The following is an 18422-nucleotide window of genomic DNA, read 5'->3' as shown; positions in this document are numbered from 1 at the left end:
GAACTCCCAAACCTATGACTGATGGCTTCCACCTAGGACTGAGAGGTTAGACCTAAGACCAAGAACTCATGAACATATGACCGATGGCTTCCACCCAATACCTAGAGGTTCGACCGAGAGCTCAAACCTATGAGCGAGGAATCTCGACCTTGATCGAGAATTCCCAAACCTAGGATCAATGATCTTAGTCGAAAGCTAACCTAGGACCGGTGGTTTTTACACCACGACCAATAATTCCACCCAATGACCGAGAGTCATTAGCACCTCGACCGAGACTTTTTTAGCATAGACCGATGGGTCCGACCGAGGGTCCCAAACCCCGACTGATGAAAACGAACCCAAGGCCTAGAACATCAGTCATAAGGCCTGTTTGGTTCCCATTTTTTTAATTCAAAATTCTTTTTGTAATTTTAGAACCTTAGATAATTTTTTAAAAATCCCAAAAAATAGAAAATGCTTTCAAAATATTTTTGGGATGTTTCCAAAAAAATATTTTGATAAAGGCTCATTTAGGATTTATGATTAAACCCTAATGTCTTTAATTGACTGATGTTCTTCACGTACTTTCCTCCCTAAGCTATCATCAATAATATGTAGTGACATTTAAATAATTGTTTTTACAATTCTTTAAATAACGCACAGACCTTATGCATGCTTAGAATCAGAAGAATAATTGTTAAAAGTAAAACATTATACAATCGATTTTTAAAAGCCAAACTTATAAGTAAGGACCGTTTTTAAAACGAATACTGAGGATGAAGCGTGAAAGCTCTTTCCTGGCTATCACTAAACCACAAACAAATATAAACTTTAATCAATATGTTTATACACGTATGTCATTTTTATTGATTTTCAAAAATTTATTGGCGATTTTATTTCAAATAAATAATATTTTAAATTAATTATTTCTAATTAATTTAAAGAACGGATTTCAAAAAATCAAAATGTAATTTATTACTACAAATTCCGGATTATTTAAAATTAACTTCAAATTAATTATTTTTAATTAATTTTAAGAGCTTTCGGGGATTATTTAAAAACCTTTTAAAAATAATTATTTATTTTTTAAAAAATTCCTAACAAGCAAACCGATTTTAAAATTCTCGAACTTGAGTTTTCTACGAAATCTAGGGTTTTCCGAGATTACAATAATCAATATAATAATTAGGGTAATAATTAAAGATTTTAGTTTTTATTATTCAAACAAATGAATAACAAATTTAAAAAGTTGGAATAAAATATTCAAAATAAAAATTTGCTTTATTACTTTTTTAAAATATTATTTATTAACAGTAAATTTAAGAATAAATCAAAAGAAATTAATTTTATTACGTGAATATAATATTTGGAATTTTACAAATATTAAAAAATATATATAAAAATTGAGAAATTAAATGTAATTAAAGTTATATTAATAATTAATTATATTATATAAAAAATCATAATATATATATATATATATATATATATATATATATAAATATAAAAATATAAATAATTAGATTAAAAATGTGTTTAATAATAAATTATAATATTAATAAAAAATAAATAAATGTGAAAGATCAAATAAATAATATTAAATGAGTTTCAAAACTAAATTATGATATTTTGAAAAAATATATATATATATATATTAGTTTGAAAATTTGAATTTAAATAAAGTTAATTTGAAAAATGTCTAGATTTAATTATTATAGGATGAAAACAAAATGTAAAATGTATATTGAGTTCATTTAAAAAAACGGTCTTATTTTGATAATTTTTTTTCTTTTAATTATAATAGAAATTAATTAAGTTCCGTTTTGAAAAAGACAAAATTTCAATTAAGAGCAAAAATACAAGTTCATGCCAGAAATTTTGAAGTGTCGCGTATCACCTTAGTCAGACAAGTGTTCGGTTAATGAAGTAATTTTTTTTTTTTACTTTTACTAAAAGTCTATATTACCCAGTCTATTGTTTATATACTTTCATCTCCACGTGTAAAACAAAAACCTTTTCAGTTTACATGCATTCCTCCATTTGTAAAACAAAAACCCTTTCAGTTTACATGCATTCCTCCATTTGTAAAACAAATCAGACATTTAATGGTAACTCTCATTTATGATATAACACACATACACCTCAATAATTCTTTTTCTTTTATTTTTAAATTAATGTTTTTTTTTTGCATGCAAGCCACTTAGCTCCTTCATCTAGATGACGAGCAAATGTAAATCAGCATTTGTTACCAATAAATATAAATTATTTTGAAAACTCATACAAATAATAATACTAATTTAAAAATGATAAAAATATGACAAAGTACTAGTATATCTTGAGGAATTTAAGATGCACGCCCACTCGGCACGAAAAATTAGATTGTCGTATTCAAGTATACTTTAAGTACGAAAAAGGGTACGAATGGAGGAAAAGGGAAATAATAATAATAAAGGGACCATTGCATTTGGAAGCACTCGATGGATGTGGCTGCGCTAGCCCATTCGCTTGTTGTGCTTGCTCCCGAGCCTCTAGATGCATGTACTCAACCATATATATATATAAGCCCAATACTTCAATCTCCAATTTGTTCTAACCATTAAAGAGATAAATCATCTTACTTTTCATTTATCTCAAAAGCCTCTAAAAAGTTAAATAGCTAGTAACATAAAATTGAAAATAATGTTAATGTTAATTCAACAAAGAGAGACGTTTCAACAATTCTTCCCAATAATTGTTTATACCATTAGAAATGTAAAAACTAAAATTAACATTATTTGTGCTCAAGAAGGCTCAAGATAAACTTTTATCGTCTACTTCATAAAAAAAAATAGAAAATCATGGATATATCATTGTTGAAATCCAAGATATAATATGGACATGTCACTAATGTTGCATTTAACCTCGCATACTCAACCACATTTAACATTATATTTCTCAACAAATCAATTTGCAATTTATTAATTTTTGACTTTTACCAAAACCATTTAAAGAAAAATTTAACTTATTAATTATTTTTTGTTGCCTCCACCTAAATAATCATCCATAATTGATTTGAAAGAGTGTCAATTTTCTTCACTTAAATTGTGATCAATAACTCCTATATAATTAAGTTAAAATATAAGAATTAACTAAGTCTCTTATCTAGATCTTATTTCATGACTAGAAATCTAGTCATCAATATCTCATTTATCTCCTGATATGAGATAATAATTTAATATAAAAAATTTGAAAGGTTCTCTTAAAATGTCTTAACATCAACTTATAATTGTCATTACTAATTATCTTTTTTGTGTCAATTAGTAATATATCAACTATTTCTCACCTCTCAAATCAATGCAATTTTACAAATTCTGAAAAATCACAAAATTTTGAAGAATTGCCTTGTAAACAGATTGATAATGTTATCAAAGTGTACATGTTCTATGCAATGTAATGTAGAAAACAAAACAAAACATAAACATGTAAAATTTTTCCCTTTTACTTTTGTTGAAATCATTTCTGTGTCTAATTAAAAGTTTAGTTTTGAAAACATAAATTTGAAATTTTACAAGTTCATGTTTGAAATTTTGAAGAGTCACGTGTCTATTTGGCTCGACAAGTGTTCGGAGAAAATTTTATGATAATATAGTAAAAGTCCAAACTACCCTAAGTCTTGTATTCATACTCTCGTGTTCATCTCTTCCTCCACCTGTTATGATATCCAGAGCCTTTAATCGTAATCTTCGCCTATATTAAACACACAATCCTTCTTCATCTTCTTCACACTTACATTCTACACTACATTGATAATCAGTTTCACTAGTTCGGAGAAAACAATGGCAAGATCAGATGAAGTAATGAGCTCAATCGGGTAAGAAAACAATCAAGATTCATGCATGTTTATCAAATAACTCTATATGGAATAAATCTTTGATCTGATTATGTCTTTTCTTCATTCAGTTCTGAGATCATTGATCTGGATTCCTATTTTCCGACATCGGAATCATCTGAGGTCATCGATCTCGGTCTCTCACTGGGTGGATTCTACGGAGGAGGGAATGTTACTAAGGAAATACTGAAACAGAAACAACCTGTTTGTGACAATGATCTGATAGGGAACATGAAATGTTTCTCTCTCGGTCTGTCTTCTTTCTCCTCCCGTCCACCACCGGTGAGCAAGAAGATGTTTCCGGAATGCCCCAAAAATTGGTCGGTGAAATCTGGTTCTGGCGCCGCCTTCGCTCGTGCAATGGAAAAGCTCAAATCCAAATGCTCCCCTTTAACCATCCCTTTAATCGAAGGCAAGTACTCTTCTGAGTTTGTTAATTTCAAATAATTTAATTATTGTCTTTTTTTTTTTTTTTATTTATTGATATAAAAAAAAATAAAGAAACAAGAAAAGAAGTTAATAATTTTATTTATTCTTGATTATTTTATCATCATCATCTAACTTGTTTAGATCATCATTTTATATACATGCACACATTTTTTTTTATCAATAAATATATATATATATATATATATATATATATATATATATATATTTGATTTAAATTACTCGAAACAAAACAAGACAGATAATAAATTGATTGTTGAATAATTTTTATTCTATGAATGAGAGACAGTTGTTTAGATTAATTTTTTTAATTTTATATATATTTTTTATTATATTATTATCATCTAAGTTAATTAGATCATCATTTTATATACATGCACACATTTATATATATATATATATATATATATATATATATATATATATATATATATATATATATATATATATATATATATATATATATATATTGATTTAAATTACTCAAAACAAGACAGATAATAAATTGATTGTTGAATAATTTTTATTCTATGAATGAGAGACAGTTGTTTACAGTAATTTTTTTATTTTTTTATATTATTATCATCTAAGTTAATTAGATCATCATTTTATATACATGCATACATTTTTTTTATCAATATATATATATATATATATATATATTTTGATTTAAATTACTGAAAACAAGACAGATAATAAATTGATTGTTGAATAATTTTTATTCTATGAATGAGAGACAGCTGTTTACAATAATTTTTTTATTTTTTTATATTATTATCATCTAAGTTAATTAGATCATCATTTTATATACATGCACACATTTTTTTTATCAATATATATATATATATATATATATATATATTTTGATTTAAATTATTGAAAACAAAACAGATAATAAATTGATTGTTGAATAATTTTTATTCTATGAATGGGAGACAGTTGTTTATAATAATCTTTTTTTTTTTTTATTTTTTATTTTATTTTATATATTTTTTATTATATTATTATCATCTATGTTAATTAGATCTTCATTTTATATACATGCACACATTATTTTATAAAAAAAATATTTGATTTTCAAAATAAACTTATAATTAGATGGGCATGAGATAAAATTAATGTTTACAATTGATAACACACATTCTTGTTTCTTAATTACTCAAAACAAGACAAGAAACAAATTGATTGTTGAAAAACAATTATTCTTGAAAGGGGAGATGACAAATTAGATAGATGCTTATAATATTATTTTTTATAATGGTCACAAAAGAAATATGATTAAATATAGACAAAATTAAAATATTTGTTGTTCAATTATAACTTTAATACTTTTTAAACTCGTTTTTCAGATCCAATGCCGATTGTAGATGGAAAAGATGGTGAGACATCACTAGAGAACCCTTTCGAGAAATCTATAGTGATGAAGAGTGCAATTCCAACTCCAGCTTTGAGGACAATAATGCCTTGTGTGACAGCCATAGGAGATGGACCATATGGAAGGAGAATAAAAGGGTTCTTATTTAGCTACAACGATGATAAGATTATCGACATTGTGTGCATTTGCCATGGCAAAATAATGTCACCATCTGATTTCATCAAACATGCCGGTGGAATTGAGCGTCGGAATCCCATGAAGTACATCAAAGTGACAGAAAAAGAATTCTAGACAACAATGAAAATCGACCTTCAAGCTATCAAACTAATACATGACAAACCATATGGTCGAGCCACACAAGGCTTCTTTATCTTTTGTCATGTTTCGTATTTTCGTAAGCAACTGTTTTCCTATTTTCAAGAACATTAAAGTTTGGCTTTAATTTACCGTTTTCTAGATAATGTAAGCAGGGAAAACCTTTCTCTATTATCATTTCTATGAAATTCTGGCTTGTTTTGATTAATTTGTTTATTTGGGTTAATGTGATTTGTAGAAATTCATATTAGGTTGACAATGAATATTCATAAATTTGATAATCACAGGTACTGCCCAAAATATAGGAACTAAAACTAGGTTTTGGGACTTAAATTTATAAATAAGTAAACAATGCCTTTATTTTCATGACACCCTATGGACTACATGAACAAGTCTATATATATGGCTCATCTTTTCACACCTCCTTCCTATCACTAGGATTATTTGAACCATTTTGTATATGTTTTTGTTCTCGACTATCGAATAACTGTGAGGATGAGTCACAATATTTGTGTTTTCAATGATAAATTCACTGTGGTGCACCTCTACAAATATATTGTTATTATTAGTGTCAACAAATAGGGTGTCTCTAAACTAGGATACAATACGACGGAGAGATTTTTATAAATTTGATGTGGAAAGATGGAAACTCTATAATATTTCTTCTATTTATTTTACAGTCCAACTGTTGATTGGTAATTGTTATTATCTCTTTGATAGAGGTTTTGACTAGTAAAAGAAGCATCAATAGCGACAGAAAATACTGTTACTAATGAGTTTTTTAACGTCGCTGAATATCAATAGTGATAGGGGAGTGGCCCGTTGGCAGCCGTAGCAATGGCTTCTATCAACATTATTTTAGCAATGGGTGACATTACCCTCTCCAACCCATGGGTGACATTACCGTCGGGAAATTTGATGAAATGACCTCAAAGATCCCCTTATTTGATCTAGTGGTGATTTAATAATTAAATTGCGTTCGTGGTTGTATATTTTTTTTAGACGAAATTACCCTTTTCGCGAAACGCTAAGGTACTTAGCGTTTCGCGAAATTGATTAAGTTTAGTATAAATACTGTAATTTTTTCATTTCCTTCGTTTTCTTTCTTTCTCTTCTCCTGTTCTCTTTTTCACGGCGGCGGGGGGCGACGGAGGCTGCGGGCGGGGCGGCGGTTCAATTCATACAAATTTACAAGATCTTTATTTCTAACCTAATCCATTTATATTTTTATTTACACGATCTTCATAAACTAACCCTAAACCTATTTTGCATGCAGGTCTCCGATTCTAGGGTTTAGGGTATGCAGGTCTCCGATTCTAAGGATTTGAAGGTCGAAGAAGATTTGAAGGTCGAAGAAGATGTTCATTTCAAACCTAAACCTAATTCGAGTTATGTTCATGTTTACATTTTTTTCATTTCAAAAACCTTTTCATATTTCGTTCATATTTGTTCATATTTGTGGGTTCTTATTTGTTATTTGGTTCATATTGGTTCATATTTGAGCATTTTGTTAGGTTCATGGTTCATATTTGCAGAAAATCTCTGATCATATGGGTTTGCGTTTCAAGGAAGATTCGCTAAAGGTTTCTCTAAGGACTAAACGTTTCGCTAAGGACTTACCGTTTCGCTACGGACTTACCATTTCGCTACGGACTTACCGTTTCGCTAAGTAGTACCTCGCGATTCGCCAAGATTTTTTTGTTATTTTTAGTTAATCATGAACTTCATTTGACAAGGTATCTACATCACTTCATGGTTATGAAGAGAAGTTGTGTTAGCAAAACAAACCTTATCTTTTTACATTAATGGAAACATTTAGATTCTTCAGAAAAGGCCATTTAAGAATTCATCATTGAGCTCCAGATAAGAGAAGATGGTTTGACTTTGATTTCGTTAGTCATTAAGCTAAAGAAATAAATTTCAAACAATCTTCTCTTAGCTGGAGCTCAATGATTAATTCTTCAAAGATCTTTTCTGAAGAATCTAAATATTTCCAAGTAAAATTATAAGATTTATTTTGTTAACACATCTTCTCTTTAAAACCATGACTTTGTTGTTGATACTTTGTCAAACGAGATAGATTACCTATGAAACAAATAAAAAATTGTGTACTTCACGATTCGCTAAGTACTACGAGCTCCAGTTAAGAGATGATGGTTTGAATTCGATTTTGTTTGTTATTAAACAAATATGCTTAATGACTAACGAAATCGTATTCAAACCATCTTCTCTTACCTAGAGCTCATTAACCTCGCGATTCGCTAAATACCTCGCGATTCACTAAGTACCTCGCGATTCGCTAAGTTCCTCGCGATTCGTTAAGTACCTCGCGATTCGCTAGGTACCTCCCGACTCTCTACGAAAGTTGAAGAGGCGCGCGTACGCACACGCGTTATACCTTATATTTTAAAAAATTTCAGAACATTTCCTTTCAACCGCCCAACTCGTCTCTCTTTCTCTCTAACCCATTGTCTTCACTGAATCTTGCAAGGCCGATCATTTATGCCCGTCGTCTTCTCGGTTCTTTCTTCTCATTCGTCATTAAAAAGGTTGGTTCATTCTTCTCCCTGCCAATCATTTTCTGGTTTTTTGTTTATGAGTTTTGGTTTTTGCATGTTAAGGGTATTTGCATGTTAAGTTTTAGTGTTTCTTGTCTGTTTTTAGTTTTTATTAGTTTATGTATGGTCCATTTTTACTGTCTTATGTTCAGTTAATGGTTTCGCTATTAGGGTTTTGCTAGGTACTTCTCGATTCGCTAAGTACCTCCCGATTCGCTAAGTACCTCCCGATTCGCTAAGTGCCTAGCCATTCGCTAAATACCTAGTGGTTCATTCTTCTCCCTACCAAGGCCGATCATTTTCTGGTTTTTTGTTTATGGATTTTGGTTTTTGCATGTAAAGTTTAAGGGTTTTTGCATGTTAAGTTTTAGTGTTTGTTTCTGAGTTTTTGTTTAGGGTTTTATTAGTTTATGTATGGTTTTTGTTGTCTTATGTTCAGTTAATGGTTTCGCTATTAGGGTTTCGCTAGGTACCTCCTAATTCGCGAAGTACCTCCCGATTCGCGAAGTACCTCCCGATTCGCGAAGTGCCTAGCGATTCGCGAAGTACCTAGCGATTCGCTAAGTACCTCCCGATTCGCTAAGTACTTATGGTTTGCGATGGTGTATGTGTTTGTTCTTACATTTTTGATGATGTTGTTCATTTTGTAGATGGCAGAAACCACAGTTACTGAGTTTCCTGGTCGGATTTCTTGGAAAAGTGTCCTCTACCTGAAGAAGATTGTTAAGAAGTTCGAGGATATGGATCTTTTGGAGAGGGTTTACAATACCCAGTTCAGATCATTATTCACAACCCTAGTTTTGCAGTTCTCAGGAACAATAGTACATCATATGTTGATGAGGAGGGTAAGCTCAAACTCCAAGGAGATAACTTTCATTGTGAATGGGCATGAACTTATATTTGGTATGAAGGAGTATGCGTTGGTTACAGGCCTGTACTTCGGCATTTTTCCTGAGTTGAACGATGAGGAATTTTGAGGTTGTCCACCTCTTTCGGTTAAATATTTCAAAGGGAAAAATAGTGTGCGAATGAGCGAGTTGGAGACTGCTTTTTTGAAATGCAAAGACAAGGACGATGCATTCAAGATGGGGCTGGTATGCCTGATTCGTGAGTACCTATTTACATTTGACCCAAGGAGGGTGATATTTCCAAAAATACTCCACATGGTGGAAGACGAGGAAACTTTCCTCCGATATCCATGAGGGAAGGTCACCTTTAGAGCCACCCTCAAGGGTTTAAACAAGAACATGAAACATCTCAGTACCTCATATTATTCGAAGAAGGAGAAAACTGTTGATCTTTATGCTACTTTTGCATATAACATATATGGGTTCGCACTGGCACTTCAAGTGTGGACGTATGAGGTCATCCAAAGCTTTGTCCCTAAATTCGCCAGAAAGAATCAGATTAATGACCATCTACGCCCAAGGTTGTTACTCTATCATTCCAACAGAAAAAACACGTTAGTCGAGGTAAAATCTGCCCTTGAGACCACGAATGTGACTGAGATGGAAGAGTCCTCCATGGAGAAGAGGTTATATAGTGGTGAGGAATTTGAAGAAATGGACGAGACAACTGATGTTTTTTTTGAGGGATTTACTGAAGGGAAGGTAATTAAAGAGGATTTTGATGAAGATGAAAGTGAACATGAAGAATGTACTCCCCCCAAACCTGCCTCCAGGAAGAGAAAGGCTGAAGATACTCTCAAAGAAGCAGTCAACTTGAAGCGGAAGCTTGCTTATGTATCGAGTCTGACCCACATTCCTACTCCCCCCACCGCGACGTCAAGTCCTCGAACACCTACTGTTGGTGTTGGATGTAAATATGAAGAGCTGAAGGAGGAGGTGAAAGAGCTGAAAATAGAGTTGAAGGAGGAGCTGAAAGTGCTGAAAACAGTGATCATCGAAGAGTTGAAAATCACAATCAAAGAAACTCAACAAACTCACCTTGATTCGATGAAGAGGATGGTTTTTAGTATGTTCCAACAGTTGTTAGATAAATCCAACAAAAGGATGTCCATATTATTAACCAAATGAGATGATATGGAGAAGATGAAGAAGAAGAAGAGCAAGGTGGGCAAGAAGAAGGAGAAGACCGAGGTAAAATTTTGTCCATACTAAGTCCTAGTGTTTCTCTAAGTGTCTCCCGATTCGCTAAGTACCTAGTGTTTCGCTAGGTACCTCGCGATTCGCTAAGTACCTAGTGTTTCGCTAGGTACCTCCCGATTCGCTAAGTATGAATCTGACCAGTATGTATTTTGCAGGTGAAGGATCCTAAGGAAAAATTCGAGGAGGAGGAGAGCAAGGCTGAACAGAATGTGGAGGAGAGCAAGGTTGACCAGAATGTGGAGGGAACTGATGTAAGATTTAGAATTTTGAACTTACTAAGTACATATCTGACCACAATGTTGCTATTTTACAGGTGAAGGATCCTAAGGATATGAATGTCGAAGAATTTGAGGAGGAGGACCAGAAGGTGGAGGAGAATAAGGTAAGATTTAGAATTTTGAACTTACTAAGTACATATCTGACCACAATGTTGCTATTTTGCAGAAGAAGGATCCTATGGAGGATGTGAAGGTCAAAGAATTCGAGGAGGAGAAGAGCAAGGTTGACCAAAATGTGGAGGAGTATGAGGTAAGATTTAGAATTTTTAACTTACTAAGTACATATCTGACCACAATGTTGGTATTTTCCAGGTGAAGGATCCTAAGGTTCTGAAGGTCGAAGAATTCGAGGAGGATAGCAAGGTTGAACAGAATGTGGAGGAGACTGAGGTTATTGAGCAGAAAGAGGAGAGTAAGGTTGTTGTTGAGCAGAAGGAGAGCAAGGTTGTTGTTGAGCAGAAGGATGAGACTGAGGTAATTACCTAGCCTTTTGCGAAGTACCTAGCGATTCGCTAAGGACCTCGTGATTCGTTAGGTACCTCGCGATTCGCTAAGTACATATCTGACCACAATTATGCTATTGTAGGAGTCATCTGTTGTGGATGATGATGAGAAGATGGATGATGTGGATGATCTGAAATTGAAGGTGAATGATCTGAAGGTGAAGGATGTGAAAGTGCAAAAAGGAATTGAGAGTAAGAAGGTTGAGAAGGTTAAAGATGACAATGATGATTTCCAGTTATACAATACTCCTCCTAAAGGAAATTTTGGGCGGATAGTGAGGAAGCCGAAAAAATATGAATCGTACACCAACCCTTCTTTGTCAAAACTGCCAAAGACAAATGATCCAATGAAAATCAATCCCCTTCAAAAATTTGAAGATGAGCTGCTAAACAAAGTAAAAGATTGGTTGGATGATCCAAAAACCAATGATGTGAAAAAGGATGTAGCGACTTGCGTAGTGGGGAAGGATATGTTTGTTAGAGTTCTAACAAGGTTGACATGGCTTGAAGACATTGTAAGTCGTGCAATTCATTAATCATTATTAATGTACCTCGCGATTCGCTAAGTACCTCGCGTTTCGCTAAGGACCTCGCGATTCGCTACGTACCTCACGATTCGCGAAGTACGGTTCAATGTTGTATGATATATATTGAATGTATTCCCATTGTGTTCCATTATGTAGGAAATTGATGCATTCTACTACCTTTTGCGAAAAAGGATTGCAGAATATCACAATACGTATAAAAAGTTTAAAGTCGCAATTGGGGACTGCCTTTTGGGAGATATAATAAGACGAGAGCATCAGAAATTTAGTAAAGATAGTGCAAAATATCCAGTCGCAGAATCAAAGACTATTACATGGGTGCACCGCATAGAAATATGCCTGAATGGTCAACAATCGACGATATTTACTTTCCCGTCAATATAAACCAGAAGCATTGGATTCTGTGTGTTGCACGTCTTCAGAAGTATCGAATTTACGTGTATGACTGCGATGCATATCTTTATAAGAACCTGGATCATTTTCTGAAACCGTTGTGTGAGATGATTCCACATATATTTGCACATTCAATAACTGACGGTGAGAGGATAAGGTATCCTGAATTCAACTTCAAAGACCCCATCAAACCCATGACATACAAAACGTTCCCACACCCCAAAGTCAAAACCGCTGTAGCGAAGATAGGGGAGGTCCCAAGAGCATCCAAGAGTGGGACTGTGGAGTATTCACGCTGATGTACATGGAATACTTGACTGCTAACCTAGGCGTGCAGAATGTGACATCAGATAACATGGCATTTTTTAGATAGAAGATGGCGGTTAGGTTATTCCATCAAGTTATCGAACCTTAGTATTATTGTAAAATGTATATTCATTCATATATTAACTTTGGTAAAATGTTAACTTTGGTAAAATGTTAAAATATTTCAAGTTAATATTGGTTCATATTTGTGCATTTCGTTAAGTGGTTAATTTATGGGTTTCGCTAAGTACTTCGCTTGAAGATAACCTTTGAAGTTGTAAAAACATGTGTTTACTTTTGTAAAATGTTAAAATATTTGAAATTAAGTTAATATTGGTTCAGTGCATTTCGTTTCGCTAGGTACTTCGCGATTCGCTAGGTACTCCGCGATTCGCTAGGTACTTAGCGAAACGCGAAGTACTTACCGTTTCGCTTTGCACTTCCCGTTTCGCTAAGTACCTCGCGATTCGCTAAGTGCTTCCCAAACAACCTAAATGAACATCATATACAACAACTTATACCAAACAACCTGAACAACACATATTTGAACAGACTAGTACCACCATATATTACAACCATAATAATCTTTCAACCACAATCAATCTAAAGGCTCATACTGTTGAGATGATGGCTCGCGCTGTTGAGAAGATGACTCATGCTGCTTAGATGATGATGCTCTTGTAGTAGATGGTGCAGGCATCACTGCTTTGCATGTTTCCCTATTATGTCCTAGTCCAGCACATGAGTTGCATCGTCTCGGGACCTTACGGACCTCACCCTGGGATGACCTACGCTTTGTTTGTGGCCGGCCTTTCTTAAACTTGACATTTGGTTTAAGACACAAACATTTCTTGATATGTTCGGGAACATCTCAATTTTCTTCATCACCAGGAGGATTAGGGATGGCAACGGGTACCCTACCCGACGGGTAGTGAAGTACCCATCCCCGAACCCAAATTTCATTTCACTACCAGACCCCGACCCCGACCCCGAACCCGACCCCGAACCCGACGGGTATCTCTACTTCTATACCCATCCCCGATTCGTCGGGTACCCGATCCCTGACGGGTACCCCATTACCCGATTAAATTACTTATAAGATTATAAAGTTTGAAAAAAAATAAACACAACTTTAATAAATAATTTTAACATTAGTAATATCAAAATATTAAAAATAAAAATAAAACCATTACTTACCTACCTCATAATTTTTATAAATCTTGAAGAAGATAAACTAAAGTGGAAAAAAAGTAGAATGAACATTGAAAAAAACTAGAGATTGAATATGAAGAATTATGAGAGAGAGTAATATTTTGTTATTAAAATAAAAATTGAAGTTATGTAGAGAAATATTGTTTTGGGAATATAAAATAATTAAAGTTAGAGTATAGTGTATTTATGACTATGGTTGGAGTGAAGTGTGGATAAAATCAAATTAAATGATGCATATTTATGATACATTTGCAATGATGAAGCATTTTTGAAAAGTCACACATTAAACTTTAATAAAAAAAAATCAATAATATTAATATAACCGGGTATCAGGTATCGGGTTTGGGTTTCGCACACTCCCCATCCCCGACCACGTACCCGACCGGGTACCTTCTCCCTCTCCCCATGCCCGACCCCGACCCCAAACCCGATTTAAAATACCCAAATCCGACTATCGGGTACCCACGGGTATCGGGCATACGGGTACCCATTGCCATCTCTATGGAAGATAACATGTCTCCGCATATGAATTTATCCAACATTCAGTTGTGTAATACCTGTGTGCATGGAAAATATAACGATTGATCAATTGGTTAAACAAATTGAACATGTGAGCTAAATAATACCTTGAACATAAGTCATAAGAAACCAAATTCCGACTACGGGCAGCAGCCATTGCATGCGTATAAGGAAGACCCGAAACTTCAAATACTCTACAAGTGCAGTTCATGTCTTTCAAATTGACTTTGAAATGGGACTGATTGTCATGCACATAAAACTCAAATCGGTTAAGCGATTGTACTGTATAGAATTTGGCCTTCTCAAATCCCTCACGTAACACCTTCTCATAATTTGGAGATAAAACTTCTTCGTGATTTGACGCTTTTTCTCTTCTATCGTTAAATCAATGTTGTATTGTGAATCTTAAATACTCAGTCATTTCTGAAATGGGATACTTTCTGGCTTCCCTACTCTGACTATTGAAACTCTCAGCATAATTGCTTGTGAGTTGATTGTATCGCTTACCGGGAAAAAATGCTCTACTCCATCTTTGAAACCCAATTTCTTCTAAATAGGCAGCAATCCTATGATCTTTAACCTTAATCTTGTCAAAAAACCGATTAAATTCATGTATAGTGTACGCCCTAGAAGCCGAATCAAACTCCGCATGACACTTATCACTTTTGAATTTGGCCATAAAATTCATCTTTATGTGATATGTGCACGCACTGTGGTCTGCTTCTAGAAAAACAGCACACAAGGCATTGGCGATGCTTGGGTGTCTGTCGGATACGAAGACGAGATCATCAACTAATCCAATTGCGTCTCTCAGTTTTTGCATAAAATAAGTCTATGAGTTATTATTCTCTTAATCAACAACGCCGAATGCGAGAGGATATAGTTGCTCATTCACATCCAATGCAATAGCCACTAATAATTGACCACCCACCTTGTGCTTAAGAAAACTAGCATCAACACATAATACAGGACGTCAAAAGGATTTAAAACCCCTAATTGAGAGGCTTAGGGACATGAACATATACTTGAAGTGGTCGAGCTCGTCTGTCTGGATGTCAGTTATGGTACCAGGATTACACTTCTCCAACATGTAAAGGTATGATGACAGTATTCCATAGGAATCCTCTACCGTTCCTCGCACCGCTATTAAAGCATTTTCCCTTGCCCTCCATGACTTATTATAAGTCAAGAATATCCCATAAGTTGACTGCATGTCTTCAATTATTTTCTTAGGCAAGTGGTTATGGTGATGGTCCATGTACTTTCTCTTCACGCACTGCCCAATAACCCATATTGGTGTTTGCATTTTTTTCTTTGGCCTCGACAAAACTGAGCATGAGTGTTGTTGCTCAAATTTCCGGATCTCGAACATCTCAGAAAACTTACCTTTCACAGCCCGCAAGCTCCACTTGCATGTCTCATCCAAACATTTCACTTCCCAAAGATGTTTTCTTGACTTCTCCACTTTGAATTCAAAATGATTGGTCATCGCATATTTATATAGAGCAAGTTGAAGTTCTTTTTTATTTTCAAACAACGAACCGACTTCCAATACGGTTTCACTAGTTAATGTCATCGCAAATGAGGGGTCTGGCAGTGATGTGTCTGTCGGGTCTGTCGATGGTGTACCCATTGATGATCTTCTTGCACTATATGGTGTACCCATTGATGATCTTCTTGCACTAGATGGTGTACCCATTGATGCCTTTCTTGCACTAGTTGGTGTACCCATTGATGATCTTCTTGCACTAGATGGTGTACCCATTGATGCATTTCTTGCACTAGTTGGTGTACCCATTGATGATCTTCTTGCACTTGGTTGTATAGGTATTGATGCCTTTTAACTAGTATTAACATGCAAGTCCTGAGTAAGTGGGATGTGAGGCAAAGAGTTTTCTCCGGCTTCATTTTGACTTTCAACAAAGAATTCCGAGGGTACAACGGGTGGTACAATTTTTTGAGTAAGTTGTGGTGATAGTATACTTTCTTGAGTTGGGTATGTAAGTAGTGGTATCTTTTCTTTAGTAAATGCCGACTTCTCTACTACAGATACACACAATGGTGACACGGTTCGACCCAAAATCAAGCGTGATAAATATGTATCAATAAAAACAGGTTTTGGATTTCTGATATTCAGAATATCATACTTGAATTGGAGCACTAAATCGTATGTAGATTTCTGTACATTAAGTCTATCGTAGAGTATATCAAGTAATTCAGCATAACGAGTATTTTGGGGTAAATCAAATGTTTTGATTGAAGATGCATCAAAATACAGTATTCCATCAGCATCAAGTTTCCACTCTTCATTATATAAAACGAAAACTTCAGCTACAATAAAAAACATGATTTGATTTAGAAACGGATAATTAATACTTCGCGAATCGCTAGACTCTTAGCGAAACGGGAAGGCCTTCGCGAATCGGTAGACACTTAGCGAAACGGGAAGGCTTTCGCGAATCTCTGGGCACTTAGCGAAACGGGAAGCAAACCCTGAACAACAGTGATTCGAAGAAACCAAACATCAATAAACATGCTTAAAATAAACGTATCAATAGGAACAGTGCTCGTGCTCGTCGTGAAGCTCATCGTGGATTTCAACCCGTCGCCGACGAGATCGTCGCCGGAGTTTAGAGAGAATGAGGAGAAGAGCGGGAAGAGAGAGAAAGAGAAGAAAAGAAATGAAAAAAATGAGGGAGGTTATATTAAATAGTAAGGGTAATCTGGACATTTCACACATTCTCACTTCGCGAAACGCGAAGTTCCTTCGCGTTTCGCGAAAATGGCAATTTCGTCAAAAATAAATAAAAACACCACGAGCGCAATTTAATTAATAACTTACCACCAGCTCAAATAACCTCATCTTTAAGGTTATTTAGTCAAATTGTCAACCCATGACGACAGTACTAAATTATTGTCTTGATAAAAAAAATAATGAATTTCACTTGTATTCTTTTTAATTATTAATTTGTATTTATTTATTTCAGTACTATTTCTTTTATTTTATTAGAAATCTAACTTAGTCATTGAGTATAATTTCTTAATTATCCAAATCTACACTTGCATTCAAACCTAGTTAAGATTACTTCAGAAAGTAGTAAAAATTCCTAAATAAATAATTAACCTATGAAGCTGTTGGAGTTTTAAACTAATTTCATTAATTAATTGAAAATGAGAAATTGAATAAATAAATTAAATGTAATTTAATCTAAATAAATATAAATTCATACCAAATATAATTGTGAATTTTATGTGAAATTTAATGACATTGATAAATAAGATCGAATATCAAGTGTCTTGAAATGTCAAGAGTTTATAAATGACATTCGTTTTGGATTGATAAATGAATTTATTGTGATGGTTTAATTTTCAGCTATAAATATCCCCCTCATGTTGGAACTCTTCATATATTTAATATATCTCATATCTTTTCTTCACTCATTTCATTATCTATCTAAATTTCGGAAAAGGTTTTTCCTTTGTTTTCTTAAGTGTTCTTCAAGTTCTTCACTCGTCTGAGTGTTCTTCGAGTTTTTCACTCAATCGAGTGTTCTTTAAGATCTTGGCTCGTCGTATTTCCGTTGAAACCCGATGATTGATTCAAGTACTTTATCAAGTTCGATGTGTAGTGATTTCGGTGTTGAATCACTACTAGATTCATTGTACCCTAGAAGACAGTCATATGTGATAAGCTCTGGCACAATGGGAGACGGTGTAACTGTTTTAAGAGAAATGTGCTAAGCACATGCCTCAAATCGATATTGTATTCTAGTGATTTCACTCTTTGTATATTCTAGTTTATTTAATTTATTTGTAACATCATTATAGATATTTCTGTTATTTTTAAGACAAGATATCTAACAAAAGCAACATGAATTTATAAACATATCAAGCATTATTATGACTAACAAACTTTTAAGATAATAATTGTTGGATGTGAATGCGATTGGAGTTTGGCTCAGTCCTCTTGTTTATCGATTCTGTTGCACCACTATCTCACACAAAGGAGGCAACCC

General features: G+C 33.8%; 1 protein-coding gene across 1 annotated transcript; it reads left to right on the top strand.

The window, feature by feature from the left end:
• The first annotated feature begins 3794 nt into the window (after window positions 1-3794).
• LOC124943637 (ninja-family protein AFP3-like) lies at window positions 3795-6144 on the top strand. The gene is made up of 3 exons (XM_047484115.1): window positions 3795-3829; window positions 3919-4259; window positions 5644-6144. Exons 1-3 carry the CDS (start codon window positions 3795-3797, stop codon window positions 5958-5960), a joined length of 693 nt encoding a protein of 230 aa, XP_047340071.1. The 3' UTR covers window positions 5961-6144.
• Window positions 6145-18422: the final 12278 nt, after the last annotated feature.

Source organism: Impatiens glandulifera, chromosome 6, assembly GCF_907164915.1.
Source record: "Impatiens glandulifera chromosome 6, dImpGla2.1, whole genome shotgun sequence".
Lineage (NCBI taxonomy): Eukaryota > Viridiplantae > Streptophyta > Magnoliopsida > Ericales > Balsaminaceae > Impatiens > Impatiens glandulifera.
The sequence above is the reverse complement of the archived record's forward strand: the minus strand, read 5'-3'. Positions and strand labels throughout refer to the sequence as shown.